The 17,588-nt window shown below is 39.7% G+C and overlaps 1 protein-coding gene across 6 annotated transcripts in view; it reads right to left on the reverse strand.

Annotated features, from left to right (window-relative positions):
* The window catches only part of ENAH (ENAH actin regulator), a 97,032-nt gene that overhangs the window by 36,548 nt on the left and 42,896 nt on the right, over positions 1 to 17,588 (reverse strand). For all 6 annotated transcript variants that reach the window (XM_054170465.1, XM_054170472.1, XM_054170489.1 and 3 more), the window contains exons 2-3: positions 11,205 to 11,370; positions 9,601 to 9,778 (exon numbers count right to left, since the gene is read on the reverse strand). In XM_054170465.1, the coding sequence (XP_054026440.1) occupies positions 9,601 to 9,778; positions 11,205 to 11,370 (344 nt within the window). The remainder of the gene's footprint in view (positions 1 to 9,600; positions 9,779 to 11,204; positions 11,371 to 17,588) is intronic.

Genomic DNA, 17,588 nt, shown 5'->3' on the forward strand with positions numbered 1-17,588 from the left:
GTGATCATAAAGACAATGAAACCTGAAAAAAAACAAAACAACAACTTCTCTACTGCACCCTACAGTCAAAAAGTAACATAAGAACTTTCTTCTAGAAGATAAAAGCAAGAAGTATTCTACAGAGGTTGTCTGTGTCTTATTTGCTCTTTCCAGCAAGCATTAGTCCTCATATCTGAATACACAATGTTGCCCTGGATGTACTATTTTTGCTTGCAGTATTTCCAAGACCTGCCCACAGATATGAATCTATATTCATTTAAATCTAAGATTTAACTGCAATGCTAATCAATAATTAAGTTAGCAGTAAGTAGAAACATCTGTCATATTGCTCATCTGGAAAACTTTTCTGCTTTAGAACTTCCAAAGTCACACATCCTCCACTGTTACCTCCCCTGGATGACAGGGAAGGCTTTTATGCCCATTAAGCCATGACCACAGCTCCCAAGCAGCTGGGTTATTTGCTGTCTGCACCATGCTGCAGCCTTTCATGGACTTTCAGAAGTAGACACAGTCCAGCAACAGTTGTGTTGCTGCTTAAAGGTGCCAGATACCACTACTGTTTGCCATGTCAACATAGTCCCTTCCCTCGGAGACACTGTGTCTCAGTATGAAACACATTGACCTAAAGATTAAGAGCAAAGAACAAAAATTTAAAAGCTCTGGTCATCCAATGGCCATTACCCAGCTGGAATTGGTCTGTACTGAAAATCCAGGAGAAATGGAAACCTCAAGCTTCTATCAGTTGAATCTTTATAGTATTCCATATAGGTTTACATAGGTTTATTTTGAACAAGTCAGTATCATACTGCAGTAGCTGAGTGGGGACCACAACTCTACAGTCTTTCTGCCAAGCGTCCTCCCAACTTTTTCCTTTGCTAGAACTGCTGGAAACCAGCCATTTAGCTCCACTTGCACTGGCTATTCCAACCAGCTTAGCTATCAGAAAACCTGTTCTCACAGCCTCAACATTTGTTCTAGAGCATTGTGTGTCAGAAAATCATGTTGTCTGTCAGTTCTGCAGAATACAACCATCAGTAAGCCCAAGCTAGCCTAACCTGCCCAAACTACTCCACTAAGCAATCTGCTTATTTCATAGGCATATATGCAAGAGGGCTGAGCACAATCATCTGCTAACCACTGAGGTGATTGTTCTAGTGTTTCTCATAAGGACATAAGAAAATGCAACCCAAGTTTACCCAAGGCTTTCGGACAGAAAAAGTTCAACTACCAAGGCATTTGGTCTATTCTGATACATTTCTCTTGCCAGCATAGACTCTTAACAACCACCATGGTTAAGGACACCAGCAAGTTAAACACACTTTTCCAGCTGGTATGTATCTTATATCCTATAACATTCACTACAGCAAGCCAAGACCACCATTTTATTGCTAAAAATCAACTGCCTGGACAAATAGAATAATAAATAAGTGGGCGCTAGGCCAATAAAAAACCCTTGCAGAGGCTTTTGAACACTTCAGGATACTTCAGAAACATCAACCCCCACGAGAAATATTCACAGACACTGCCTGGAAAATAAAAGTCCCATCCTTCTACAGGATCATTTTATCTTCAAAGATCAGTACAAGCCAAGTAAGAGCAGAGAATGAATGGTCTATTCATTCTGAGTTTTAAAGAAAAGCTAACATCTTTCTTTTTCTAAAGAAACCACAGATGGTGCACTCTGCAGCATGCTCTGACAGAGGATATAATTCCATACTAATTTGTTCAGCAGCTATTCCAGTTCCAATGCTTTCTGTTTTTCAGCTTATTCTCACCTTTGCATCACCCTTCCTCTATGACAGTTCAAGCAACTGCATAGTGAGAGATGGACTGGAAATCTAATGCATTAAAAATCCCTGGGGAAAAAAGCCTGCAAGAATTGCTGGCAGTTCCTGATCTAGCTTTCACCAAAAAAGTCCTTAACTTTGTTTTCACCTCCAATTGACTTCTTACCTCTGCATCTCCATTCCAGAACTGAATTAATTCCAGTTGCACAATGCTGCAGAAGTATAATTAGCAAGCTGGAGATGGTATTGAGGATGGAGAAACCATGGTTTTTTCCTTTACACCAGTCCCTACAAGGTTTTTTTCTTATATTGTCCAACTTGGGAGTTTCACACCAAACTATCTTGCTTCTTTTGACGTTACCTGCCTTATACTACTTGTAATCAATCATCTTAAAGGTCTTTTCCAGCTGAAACAATCCTATGGATCTAGCAGTGTTGACATAGCACCTGGCTGACACTGAAGACACCACTTTCCTATAAGGCAATAGCCCTAACACTGCTTAAGTGTCTACTGCTCAAAATTGGAACATCACCTGTACTACAGGTTGTACAATGAGCTAGAATATGTGGTTGAACAGGCTTGCTTGGGAGCTGGTAAAATAGGGATAGGTGAAGTGGTCTTTTGAGGTTCTCTGGCAGTTGGACCATGTGAAATTTTCCTCAGAATTCCATATGTCTTAGGGGTCAAGAAAACCAAAACACAACACAAAAGCCCCCACTCCTGCAATTACCCTACTGGCTAGAGCACAGCATTAGAAGACAAAAATATACTTTTAAAAAAAGCTAGTACCTTTAGAAAAGTTGGTCAACTATAACATATGAGAAATTTAGTTTGAGGTGAAGATCTCAGTTTTCACTGCCAAGAAACAGTTTCATATAAACAACTCAGTAATTCTCACTTTCACTTCTCAGGATGTGAGCACCAAAACTAAGCAACATTCTAGCTACAGTCTGATATTCAAATCAAAGCATGGTTGGCTTTTTCAAAGGAAGAATGGACCAAAATCAGACATCAAGTTAATTCATATAGGCATATGCTACAGAGGTAAGTGTTCCAAGCATAATCTTTAGGCAAGATTTTCATTAAGGACGGTTTGAGCACATCTATTAACCAAAGAACACAATCCAGCAAAAAGATGTATTTCTGTTAAAAAGCTTAAAGGTTTTCCATATGAATGGAAAACAGGGTTTTTTTTCAGAGATTTATGCTATGAACTAATAATTATAGAATGATTTAGGTTGGAAGGGGCCTTAGAGTTCATCTGCTCCAACCTTCCTGATGTAGTAGGTAGGGATGCCTCTCAACTGGGCTTGATTGCTCAAGGCCTCATTAAACATGGCCTTGAACACCCCAGTGGAGGAAGCACATCCACAACTTCCCTGAGCAGCCTATTCCAGTCTCACTACCCTCATACCAAAGAACTTCTTCCACTATTAAGTCTCTCTAGAGCCTTCTCTTCTCTGGGCTGAACAACTCCAGCTTCCTTAAGCCTCCCATAATTTCCATCTGATGATGCTTTCAATCTTATGTACAATTAAAATGAGTGGAAGTATTTTGTCCAATAAGTAGTTAAAACTTGCTTTAGGTCAATATTTCAGCATATAAATCAGGATTAGCTACTAAAAAATCTAGTCACTACAAAAATACTAAGTCACAGAATCACACAAAATGCATTGCACTGGAAGGGACATTCTCATCCAACCTCCCCTGCAGTGAGCAGGGATGTAGAATCATAAAATGGTTTGGGTTGGAAAGAACTTTAAAGATCATCTAGTTCTGCCCACCCTGCCATGGACAGAGATACCTCCCACTAGCCCAGGTTGATCAAAGCCTCATCCAGCCTCCAAGTGGGTTGGGTTGCTCAGGACCCCATCAAGTTCAACCTTGAATGTCTCCGAGGATGGGACCTCAACTACATCTCTGGGCAACCTGCTCCAGTATTTCACCACTCACTGTCAAGAACTTCCCTGTGCTCCTGTTTAAAACCATTGTCCCTTGGCCTGTCACTACATGCCCTTCTAAACAATCCTTCCCCATCCTTCCTGTAGGCCTCCTGCAGATACTGAAAATGCAGCTATAAGGTCTCCCCAGAGCCTTCTAATATTTCATCAATCCCAGAATTAAAAGGAAAAGAAAAACTAGCAAAAACAAAGATATTATCCAAGACAGGTAATGATACCACATCATGTTACTTCCATTCTGACACGAAGCGCTGACAGCCCACTCCAGAGGCTTGCCAAGAGTACAGGTATCCCATAATTACTTCATTGCAGTAGAACAATTTTTCTCTCAAAACAAGTTTTAGCATGACATGAGCCAAAACAGTACAACGAGAAGCATCTGAGATCCCCTCCCTCAGCCCATGTAATAAGTTTCTCATTTCAGTCTCTTGTAGTCTCTACACATATTCCAATTAGGCAACCACGGTTTGTATCAGTTTGCACTCCCCAAAGATACTAAGTTATTCCCCTGTCAGCAAGGACTTAATGAACTATCTTTGCTGTAAGAAAAAGGCCCATACATCAGTAGACAGCTGTGCAAAGAGCACACATCTTTCCCTCAAACAGGTTTGATTATTTGACAACTGGACAACCTACCTTCTAGGAATACTAAGCATCTCAAAAACATTGACCTCGAGGCTTTTTTTCCCCCCCCAGACTAACAAAATAGAAACATTGGGGGGGAAGAAAAAAACAGAACAAACACACAGCCAAAGCCAACCAAACAAAACAACAATCAAACACCAAAAAAACCCCCACAGCACTACTAACCTGTTTTTCCTCCACCCCATTTTCCTATGAATTGAATCACAGAATCTTTACAAGAGACCTATAAGATCCAGTCCAACCATCAACCTAAGATCACCATGACCATTAGGCCACGTGCTGAAGGTGCTTTTAAAGGCAATACTAGAACAACTTCCCTGGGGCCATTCCTATCCTTGCCTTCATATCCCAAAAGCTTTTCAAGACATCCACATGTAACCATTAATGATGAGTACAAAACCCATCCTGAGTCTTACATAAATGTAATTCTATTAAAAAAGAATGAGGCTTATTTATGGTTGTATGACATTCTTCAGTTCTTCTTTAGTTGCTTTCATCTTTGGCAATGAACAAGCCAGAGAACCTCCTCAAATGCCAATCACACACACATTAATCTCATTTAGTTTCTTATTCTCTTAGCAAGGCTTTCCTGAGACAGCCGACAGATGCTAAAACAACAAAACACCAATTCCAGCTGAACTAGAAGGTACTTTTTGCAGCAAAGCCAACTCTGATGCCCCTTTGTTCCTCCCATGTCCCGACACACTTCCCCTACTTGCCTTTACTCCTTCAAAGGAATAATCCATTTCCTCATACATCAGAGAATTTTCTCAGCCATCTAATTTCCATCCATTGAGGCTTTTCTCTCACTCCAGTCACTTTGATTGCAACACTGAGTTCCACTTAATGAAGATCTGAACATTTTCTTTGTAATGGAATGTAAAGCCTTTGCAGAAAGCACTCATTTTTACTCTAGACAATTAAAACCAATTATTGGATATCTGAACACCCTGCCAGAAATCCTCTTCAAATGACCTCTGAAACTGATGACACATACTTGTCATTTGAGGAAGGTGTAAACTTCTGACAACCTCACACAATTAATTAATGAAACGAGTACATCTGCCACAATTTTCACAAATGAGCACCAGAAAAAAACCTTTGTTCATTTAAAAAACATATCCTAAACAGTATGGCCAAGGAACTTGGTAGTATTAGTCCTCTACCTTGGAATTACTAAGACAAAGCACTGTCCTATGTTCTTGTCTTTCTCTACTGGATTTGCAGGCGGTTTACAGTCTGCTCAACTAGCCAGAAGGAAAATAGGGCCTGGTTGAACAGACACGAGCTAATTTAATCATTCAAACTGCACAGAGTGAGAACACTTTGGCTTTCACATTGATTTAAATAAAAAGAGTTCAAGCATAAGTGGTTGAATCCCCCTTCCTGGAGGTGTTTAAAAGACACGGAGATATGGTGCTGAGGGACATGGTTTAGCAGCAGATTTGGGAGAATCAGACAATGGTTGGACTCAATGATCTTAAAGATCTTTTCCAATCTAAATGATTCTATGATCCTGTAACAGAAATTAGGATGACTGTATGACCAACACTGTAGATCAGGAGGAATACACTCAACTAGACAGAAGTGCTCCTAACCATTTCATTGGCATGGTGGCCATCACTTCAGAGTCTTTTGAGAAAAACCTGTACTGGTTTTAGTCTTTTTTCCTTCTTTTTAAAAAGAAAAGTGTACACTTCAATAAAGCCTTTCCTCCAACTTCAGACCCGTGCACTCTGCACTTATTAGAAAGACACCAAGACCATCACCGTGAGCTCAGCGGTGCAGACACCTAGCTGCTTCCCCTCTGCTTCACAGATCCACTAGAGGGAGAGCTGAAATTAAACAACTCGGAACAGCTGAGGATGCCATCCATCTGCAAGCAAGGAGCAATGACCTTTTTTTCAGATACATGCAAGAGGAGACTATATGATTTATTAAAAAAAAAAAAAATAGAGCAAGAGAGCCATAAGTAATAGCTGACTTACAAAGCAAAAGAATGCCCACAAAACAATCTCTGATAGTCCTCAGAAGCTGTCTAGATTTTTGTCAACCTTTGCACAAGTTTAAAATTCAACTAGAGCTCTATGACTTTCTGAACAGTATGCCCAGCTAGCATGAAAACTGCTTTCCTTTTATGAATAAAATAATATGAATTTATATTTTATGAATAACTTAAAATATCCAACCTTCTTCAATAAAAGAAATTGCCAAAATGAGGAAACAGAGCAGAAAATAAGCATACTGCAATAATCAAGTTTGAATTGTAAGCAGTTCTGGAGGAAAAGGGAAGTTACCTACAAAAGATCTTTATTTTCCTTAGCTTGGAGATTTGAAATGCCATTCTAGATACACCAGGAAACAGCAATTTATGTAAATTATTGGAGACAAGTTCCTGTCTTCAGGTACAGATATCACAGTATAACTAAGGTTGGAAGAGACCCCAAGGATCATCAAGTCCAACCTGTCTCGACAGACCTCACAACTGGACCGTGGCACCAAGTGCCACATCCAATCTCCTCTTGAATCCTATTTGGAGGAGCATCATCAGAATACCAAACAGGAATGCATATGTTATGATTTTTTTTTAAATCTAGCAGTTAAATTGGAAAAACCAAAACTATCAATAGGGAATGTACTGATCAGCATCAATGGGATGTTAGCAACAGGTTCTTTACTGTTAGGCTAGTGGAACACTGGAACAGGTTGCCCAGGGAGGTGGATGGGGCCCCATCCCTAGAGATATTCAAAGTGAGGCTTGACAGGGCTCTGGGCAGCCTAATGTAGTTGAGGATGCCCCTGCTTACTGCAGAGGGGGTTGGACTGGGTGACCTTCAGAGGTCCCATCCAGCCCAGACCATTCTATGATTCTATTAAGCATAAATTCCTTTGGTAACAGACACCTTTTCAGGAAAGGCCAATTTGTTTATAAAAAGGGGGGAAACAGTTGCAATTAATTTCCTAAAATGAAGAGCTAGTATTAGGGCCATGAGCAGAGGCACCTTCCACTAGACCAGGTTTCCTCAATGTCCTATCCAGCCTGGGCTTCAGCACTTCCAAGGAAAGGGCATCCACAACTTCTTTGGCAACCTGTTCCAGCATCTCACCACCCTCACTGTAAAGAATTTCTTCCTAATATCCAGTCTCAATCTTACTTCTTCCAGCTTAAAATCATTCCCCCCCTCACCCTAACACTACAAGCTCTTCTAAACAGTGCTCCCCCAGCCTTCCTGTAGTCCCCTTCAGATACTGGAAGGCCACTATAAGGTCTCCCCAGAGCCTTTACTTCTCCAGGCTGAGTAGTCCCAACTCTCCCAGCCTGTCCCCATAAGAGAGGTGCTCCAGCCCTCTGATCATCTTCATGGCCTCCTCTGGACCCACTCCAACATTTCAATCTCCAATGAGTACTGTGTCCACTTCTGGGCCCCTCAGTTTAGGAAAGATGTTGACTTGCTGGAACATGTCCAGAGAAGAGCAACAAAGCTGGGGAGGGGTCTGGAGCACAGCCCTATGAGGAGAGGCTGAAGGAGCTGGGGTTGCTTAGCCTGGAGAAGAGGAGGCTCAGGGGAGACCTTATTGCTCTCTACAACTACCTAAAGGGAGGTTGTAGCCAGGTGGGGGTTGGTCTCTTCTCCCAGGCAACCGGCACCAGAACAAGAGGACACAGTCTCAAGCTGCACCAGGGGAGGTTTAGGCTTGATCTTAGGAAGAAATTCTTCATAGAGAGATTGGCCATTGGAATGTGCTGCCCAGGGAGGTGGTGGAGTCACCATCACTGGAGATGTTTAAAAGGAGACAGGATGGGGCGCTTGGTGCCATGGTTTAGTTGACTAGATAGCATTGGGTGATAGTTGGACTCGATCTCGAAGGTATTTTCCAACCTGGTTAATTCTATTCTATTCTAATGTCCTCCTCCTGTTGAGGGCTGCAGAGTTGAACACACTACTTGAGGTGGGGTCTCAGGAGAGCAGCAGGGCAAATACAGGTAATGGGAAACAACAAAAAACGCTCCAAGTTGTAGTTAACTATCACAGCTCCTGCCTTTTCAGACTTCACATCCACGTGGAGAAACCAACACTTTGTGTGTTTGCAAATGTTTGGGATAGAACAATCTGAATGCATGAAATGTTTACAAATTACTAACCCTTACAAAAAGGAAAAGAGAGGGATTTAAAAGAGAAAAATATTCAACTGAGAGGCAGGAGAATGGGATACACAACTAGATTATTTTGAATGGCAAAAAGAAACCTTATACCTCTAGTTACCCTTTCTATTTTGGCCTCATACGGTGCACAACAGCACAAGTACTGCAGAATGTATCAGCCCTGATCTAGATTACTTAGTTTCAAAAGTTGTCTTGGAAAAAAATGGAAGAATGAAAAGCATCTTGACAAAGTCACCCTTTTTTTGCTCTTGTTGAGACACTCTAGAGCCTCACTTTTACACAAGAGAAAAAAAACTGGTACAGAAGTACTATCTCTTGTTACACCAGCAACGTTTAAAGTTTAATGAGGACAAAAGAACTCTATTTGGTTACAAGAATACAAAAGTCTCTTTTAGTCTTCTGAAATAAAAACTCTCTGTATCCACTAATCAATTTGCTGTAGAGTCTATCTAGAATATATTACAGACAACACCTGAAAGCTGCTCATTTTTCTATCCATGTTTTAAACCCACTATATCAACCTCTTTTCCAAACCAATCACATCATAGACCTGTTCTCTAAATTGTATGTGCTCATATCTGAATATTACCCCTGGATCCAAGCTCTCCAAGTCAGAAAACTCTGTATGGCAAGAACTGCCAAAGAGGATGGCCTCAATTCCAAAGTTCAGAGGAAAAAAAATCCTAAGGTATTCATAATAAACCAGCACTCAATGAGAAGCAAAAATAACAACACGCATTAAGAACACTGGGTGTCTGTGGAAATCCTAAAATATACTCTGATTAAGAGGTATTTTGGTTTTGCTTCCTCAAGAAACTTAGCAAGTTTTTGTATGTAATAAATCCCATGAAAACTGATTTACTTGTTGGGAATTGCACTGACACGGATGGCAGTCAAGTTGAAAATCACCCAAATGATGAAAATGGCTAGAGGCTGGATTGCAATTAGGCACAAAACATAGTGACTTCCATGCATAAATATCTGGGTTTTTTTCAATCTCTATAGCTGAACAATCTTTAAAGAAAGTTAAGAGGTTCTTACCAGCTTCCTGTGAATTTAATACTTCTAAGGCATGCATCATGGCACTTGCGAAGACATTGGCATCTTCTTTGCTGCCAAAATTCAGACCATACACCTGCCTAGCATCACGCCACTGGTGGAAGGTCTGTGTAGCTTGATTGTACTTCAGCCCTTTTGGAATGGCACAATTTATTACCACCTATAATAATTGAAAACAAAACAAACAAACAAAAAACCCCACAGTTACTATTGTTTAAAATTGCTGCTTCATCCCAAGTTTCAGCTTTATGTGGATTTTAGTCCTTATCCATGAGGGCGAATTCAAGACCCATAGTAAATCCAAAATAAGATCACAATGCTGAAGCACATAAGCATTTCAGTTTTAATTCTAGTGCCAAATGAAACCAGTGATGGGAATACACAAGGGGACTAATGAGATATTTTCTATCACTTTTGTAGCTTAAACTCTCTCCTTTCAAAAGCTGCAGTGATGTTTTGTAACAGTAATGCAGCAATACTAACAACAGTTCTAATTTTTTAGTAGCAGAGCACTTGACATGAATATGGATTTAGATTTTGGAAACTCAGTTTTCCATTAATTTCACAGAGTGCTTGTTAAAATAGTGGGGGTTTAACCAAGTTACTACCTTGATTCTGTGGCTCCCTTAGCTTGCAGTGCTTTCACCCATCTATGCATCACAAGGTATCATTTTTGCAAGATCATTACTGCTCACACAAAAGATGATAAATTGTAGCTAGTAGGAAAACTATTTATTACTAGCCATCCATTAGGAAGATCCCATTGCACTTGGATAACTATATTCTCTCACCTTTTCCACTGAATAATGGGAGAAAAACCCCTACATTTGCTCTCAGATGAATGCATGGAAACCATTTATTACTTGGAATAAGTGTTTAATGTCAAATCACATGGGAGATTATCAGACTCTGCTCCAGGTGTGTGATAAATTATTTGATGAAATGCTGGGAGAGAGGGAAACAGATACAGAAGTTCTCCTCAAACAAAGAGATTAGATTTTTAACCCTATGCCAAGTATCCAAAGGCACAGCATATTTCAAGAGAGAGTGCTAAATCTGCCATTTAGTCAAGAACTAATAACTGATCAAGGAAATTAAGATATAATCCTTATTGCTCCCTTCTCAATCTCTTATCATTGTAGATAATCAGCATTACCAAATGTCAGAAGGTTTTTTGAATTAAATTATCTGGAGAAATGAGACACACATCCAACTTTTCATTATACAGAAAGAGCTACAAGAGAACTGCCAGTACCTATATAAATTGCAGCTGACAGCATAGAGTACAGATGAAGAAAGTTTTTAGGCTACCACTGCACCTTAAAAAGAATCAGATGACTTCTGTGTACACTACTAGCCTTCATATCTGTCTGTAGGAAGGAATGGTAAAAGGGCACTACTATCACTTTGGAGGTGCATGAAGTGCTTAGTTTGATGGAAAGGCCATAATTGAGCTTTGTTACTTCAGTTAAAAAGAAGGCTATTTACAGTTCCCATCATTTTCCTGAAGACTTCTTTCTTAACGTTACACAAACAATCACAATTTGCTAAAGATTCCTATTCAAGACTTCCAGAGATGCTCTTACCTGATGATCCTGAATCTTCCTGCCCACTACTCTGAATGTGTTGTTGCCTGTGTGATGATATATATGAACTCTGCTGAATCCAGTTGATCCACCAGCTGGTACCCATTTCTTATTGGCATCATCGTAGACCATTACAGCAGCTCGTGCTTGGCAGATACTCTGTTCACTGTTAAAATACAAGCGTTCAAGAGGAAAACATAAAATTTCTTTCTTGCTAACTCATGAGGGTTTTTTTAGCTCAAAAATGTTAAAGCAATGCCTTGCTGAAATATCCACCTTTTGAAATAAAAAGAAAAAAAAAAAACCGCTAGCACTTTGATATTTTGCTTCAAGGTGTTCCTTCTGGAAACCTGTGGTTGAGACAAACAGGCCTAACTACTAAAGAAAGAGATCAAAAAGACACTTGCCCCCCCTTTTTTTTTCCCCCCCCTTTCACTTTTTCTACCTGCAGATGTTTTTCCCTTCCTTTCCCCTCACCACCAAAGATTAATTTGAATAAAACACCATAACCACACACAAATTTTCTGCAAAAACTGAAGAACAAGGGAAGTAGAACTGCATTGGCGTCACACAGTTTGCATTTTCCAGTGGTATTTACTTTTACAGGAAAGGAGGATTAGAAGGCCCTTCTTCTTTTACCATATTTAGAAGAACACACACACAAAGGATAAAGTTCAGCATGAAAAATTCACCTGCTCATAAATGAAATGCCTTTTGGTTTTGATTGGGTTTTTTTTAACAGTTGACACCTAGATCATAGAATAGGTTGGGTTGGAATGGACCTCCAAAGGTCATCTAGTCCAACCACCTTGCAGTAAGCAGCGTCATGCTCCACTAGATCAGGTTCCTCAGAGCCTTGTTGAGCCTAACCTTGAGTATCTCCAGGGATGACACCTCAACTACCTCCCTGGGCAACTTATACCAGTGTTTCACCACCCTCATGGTAAAGAGCTTGTTCCTAACACCCAATGTAAATCTACTCTTATTTCAAACCATCGCCCCTTATCCTTTCACTACAGGCCTTTATAAACAGTCCCTCACCAGCCTTCTTGTAGGCCCCTTCAGGTACTGGAAGGCTGTTCTGCTATTACTGAAACATGTAATTTCATTAGGAGATTGCTATCAATAGATAATCCTGATTATGGCAGTCATCTGGAAGCGAAGTTAAAAAGAAGTATATCACAAATGTCATCATATAAGAATCACAAGCAAGCAAAACATACCATAAACACACTATTGGGAGGAGAGGGTGATACAATACAAGTTGTCTGTAAGAGAAACGTCTAGATGCAGACAGGAACTAAAAATAGAAAGGAATTATTTCTTATCAGTAAGTTAAACTCTCTGAACATTCCACTCCAGCACATCCAACATTATAGAAAGCACATGATGCCTGGCTTGCAAGGAATGCAGCCTGCCATTTGGAAAAGAGAGAAGGCTGAAGAGACTTGCATTCTTCATAAATGACAGAAGGAAAGTAATGAAATATTTTATAAAATGTGAAGAAGTATAAGACAACTCTTCCCCCCCCCCCCGCCTTTCTTGTTTGGTTTTTGTGTGTCTACGCACATGTGTGAGGTTTTGTTCATTAGTTTCATGTTGGTGTTTTATGGGGGGTAGGAGGTGTCTTCATTGGGGTTTTGGGGCATGGGAGGTGTCTGGTTTTGGTTTGGGGGTTTTGTTTGTTTGTTGTTTGCAGGTTTTTTGGGGTTGGGGGTGTGTGTTGTTTGTATTTTTATAAAGACTATGCTGTATTTCCCAATATCTTATTTCCATCCTCCAGTACAAAAGTTTCAGCAGTGTATCCAGCTGTTTTGTTAACTTTCATACTGACATTTTGGAAATTAACACAGCATCAATTTCTATCACACTTTCCATGGCACTCCAACAGTTAGAAAAAGTGCTCAAAACTTGGGATGCTTTTCAAGGCTAAAGGTGAAAAGAGAACAGGTTGCCCAGGGAGGCAGTTGAGGTGCCATCCCTTGAGATATTCAAGGTCAGGCTCAACAAAGCTCTGAGCAACCTGATCTAGTGGAGGATGTCCTTGCTCACTGCAAGGGGTTGGACTAGGTGACCTTTGGAAGTCCTTTCCAACTCAAGGAGATCATTAATCTACTGCCTAAGAGACAAGATCAGAGAAGGAAATATATCCTTAATTTTAAAAGAGACATGATCTAGTCTCATCACCCATTCAACAACTAGATCAGAACATAAACAATTACTTATGTTACAATAACCACTACCTCTAACTAGACTACCCTTTTTGTAGCCAGAAATTAGTTCAATGTAGGGATAGCAATATTGAAATATACATCTATACAGTGCTTCTTTCTAAGCATAATTTGCAGTCTAGACTGAAAGGACCACATCTGATCCAAGAAGATTAGATACAGAATAAATAAAATTAGTTATAAGCTTCAGATGTTTCCATCCCATAAAAAGAAAAAAAAATCACAGGTATATAAGAAGGTTTCCTCATCTGAGGAGAGGACAAGGCAAGAAACTACTGGATTTCTTTAGTTATGTACAAAAATACTCTAAAGCTCACTCCTAGAAACAGTCTGTACCGTTCACAAAGTACATGACAAACAGCAGTGGTTTCTCTAGAATGCATTGTAGTATTACAGAAAACTTGGGAAATTTCTGAACCCAAACCAAATTTTTGCTACATGAATCTGGATCAATCACAAGCATGATAAACCATAGCTGACAGGACCTAGATACCAATTTGGAAGCAGAGACATGTGGCTTGCAGAGTTCTTGCCAAGAAATAACTTCATCTCAATCATGTGTCAGATTAAAAAAAATTAACTAAAAAATCATTTGTATTCTATTAAAAAATGAGACTATGATTATAAGCTAATAGGTCTGAATTACAACAAAGGTAGAACCAGACAGTGACTGAGTAATGGTAGAATAATCACAAGACTCAATTAGGAGAATAGGCTAAGTTCAGACGTTCCTATTCAGAGCATTCTCACTCTTTGCCCTGCCATGGCCCTTCCACAGGTCTAAGTTTCATTAAACTTTCTACATTATTTTATTTAACAAGAAAAAAAGAGACTGAAAAAATAAAAAAGACTCTCTTATGAGCTGTTTGGTATTCAAGTGGCACAGTTCATATGTGCAAATAAGATGACCTTGAGTAGAATTTCTAGCTTTTCTCTTAACAACTATTAAACTATTTTTAGTTCCACTTCTCAGGCTCTGCCTTGTAACTGGAAATATTACACAAGTCTAAAATCTCAAATACTTCATGCTCCATTTAAAATAAAAGAATTTTCTTCATAGCAGGGGATTAATTTTACCCATAGAAAGATGGGATGATTCAGAGATTTAAAAAAAAAAGACAAATACAAACAATTTCCAGATGACCTACTCAATTGCTACACAATAAGCCTTCTGCTTTTGTTTCACACAAATCTTGTAACTAAAATTTTCACGTTCCAGGTCTATCATTTTCATATTCAGGTACCAATTTGAAGGTGACATCCTCCCCTCCTGCCAGCAGTTCCCACCACCCATCACTTTGCTTTTCAGACTGCAGCAGTAAGATGGAAAAACAAAGCTATGACTATCAGAAACAAAGTAAACCACGACAATATGCCAGGCTTTTTTTTCAGGGTTCAACAAATAAACATTACCAGTTGTAGGGAGGATGAATTCAATTTCTTTCTCTCAGCAAAAAGTTCTGCACTCTAAAGTGGTTACATTTTGAAGAAAAGCAGAGAGGCACAAGCTTTAGCAAAGGAGAATCCTTAGATGCGCCCTTCAATGATCATTTCATTGTTTAATTTTGAATATAGGATATTATAGCAATTAGTCACCATAGGGTTAAATATTTGAGTCTCAAAAGGGGAAAACACTTAAAAATAGGATGGACAGCTCAACTCCACTAGCTTTAGGGGGCTACACCCCTGGATTTTTAAAAGAGATTATTTTAGCACTAGTGGGAAATCAATTGCCTACAAGCATGTCACAAGAAAAAAGAAAAGGGGTCTTCATCTATCTGCTGTGCCATCAGGCCTTCAAAAAGCATCCTACAGAGTTTACTTACTTATCTACCCATTTTCTTGTTTCTGGTGTGCTATACAAGTGTAATGGTTCCAGAAAACATCACAATTGGATTAGCCTGCACCTTTCCCAACTTGAGAGCTCAGCAGGCATTAGGGGATGTGAGAGAATGGATCCGACCCTAGCTTCAGTTGCTGGACCCTAGCTTGAAGGTCTTCTCCAATGTAAACAACTCTAATGCTACAGGCAAAAGACACAGCTGCTCCTGTACTTACTGACTGGTAACTTGTTAGGGCAGTGGGTTGGGGAGTTAAAGTGACAATCTAAACATTAACTATGCAAAATAAGAAATTGCCTGCTCTCAAGTGAACTTACCACACTTACTATGTGGAATTATATGAAGAAAGGAGAGAATTCATAACAGGGAACAGAGCAGATAGACATATAAGCTGTTAGAATATATTTTTATGAGACACATATTCAAAACCAAGAATATTCACACAAAAACTTATTTGCCAAACCTTAGGGAAAAGTGTACAAGCTCTCTTCCCAAAGTGAAAAGCTTGACAAATAGCTGGATAAATATATATTAGGAGGAGTTCTTCTCCAGACAACGATGTAAGACTCCAATTGTTAAAGCAAACCATTATTCTGGACAAGTCCACCTACAGCAATACCATATAAAGCCAAAGACAGGGTGGTTGTTTTTTATTTGGAGTGGAAGAGTGGGGGGAGGTCTGACACTCAAAAGGCTCACACAAGAAAAACCCACAGTAGTAATGAATCAGAAGGATAAGATTATTCTTATGGGAGAATATACTTTCCCCCTCCAGTGATGAGATCATACAGAAAGCTCAAAAACCCATAGCAAACTGAATCCTAGCAGACATCATTCTTCTGGCCAGATGGAATGTGTCCGTTCTTTCACATCCCAAGCTCTTAACCTCAATGCACAGTGACACCAATGCACAGTCTGCTGACCTAAGCCTTGGGTTTTTTCTCCCCTCCCCACTCCCAAAAAGTGGATGCTTGGTTTTCCTTTCTCAAGAACTAAAAAGGATAAACAGACTTAAATGATCAAACTCATATGGAAAACAGCATGAATGCAGCCACAGAAAAGATCATTTAAATGCACTAGCAAAAGCAAGAAAAAAAAGCTGCTGCTGTTCTCATTCTCAACACTTAGTATTTTTGTCAGTGATGTAACTACCCACTACCACTTCTGGTGATTCAGGGTGTTGGGGTTTTTTGCTATGTTCTCAATTTGCAGAAACATAACAACATGTTCTTAAATGTGCAGCCTTTGTGGGCCAAAGAGGAATGGAAAGAGACGCTGATTCATCAAACACCTGTTTAGGATTTTCAAACCATGTGGCATAAAGCTAGAAAGAAACCCCAAACATTTCCAATACTAACATCTTAAAATACACATTTTTAAACAGCAGCTAAATGCAGGTCCAGATATCAAGTTTAGTATCTTGGCTGTGGCATTTTTCAAGATGATTTTCACTGCTTGTTCCTGAATCCCAACAGTCAAAATGTGTGTTTGCAGACTTACAGCAATTAAAACCACTCAAAAAGACCCCAACCACTCAATAACCACCCCCCCTCAAACAATATACTGTGTACTGTACCACTACTCTACCACTTTCTATTAACCAAAACAGACACTCCGCAGATAAAGTTGTCACATATTCTAAGCTGCTCATTTGTCTTAACTCAATAGCTTAACTACTTGTTAGCTTAAAACTTCCAGTGCTATCAAGTATGTTCCTCACATTGTAGAATCATAGAATTACTTGGGTTGGTAAAGACCTCGAAGGTCAAAGAGTCCAACCCTCAGCCTGACACCATTACACCCTCTAAACTATTTGGGAAATTGCCACGTCCACACATTTCTTGAACATCTCCAGGGACAGTGACTCTACCACCTCCCTGGGCAGCCTGTTCAAATGCCTGACTACTCTTGCAGGAAAGAAATTTTTCCATCACCTCCAACCTAAACCTCCCCAGCACAATTTCAGGCCACTTCTTCTCATTCTAACATCTGATACTAGGGAGAAGAGAATGATCTCTAACCTCACTCCAACCTCCTTCCAGGGAGTTGTAGATCTGCTGAGATCCAGACTGAACTTAAAGACATAGATTAGTATTTATTTGGGGGATCAGGGAAAGGTGTTTGGATTTGTTAGTAGGAGGTTGATGGGAATAGATGGAGGGGAAGAACTGCAGGTCACTTAGTTTTTTAACTCTTAATACACTACTTGAATTTTACTCATTTTTTTTGAACTTCAACACTTCAGCCAAAAGCAAATTCAGAGGAAGCAGAGTGTAAGAATCCCTCCTCCTGCCAAAGAGACCAGAATCTAC

This window comes from Dryobates pubescens, chromosome 2 (genome assembly GCF_014839835.1).
Source record: "Dryobates pubescens isolate bDryPub1 chromosome 2, bDryPub1.pri, whole genome shotgun sequence".
NCBI lineage: Eukaryota > Metazoa > Chordata > Aves > Piciformes > Picidae > Dryobates > Dryobates pubescens.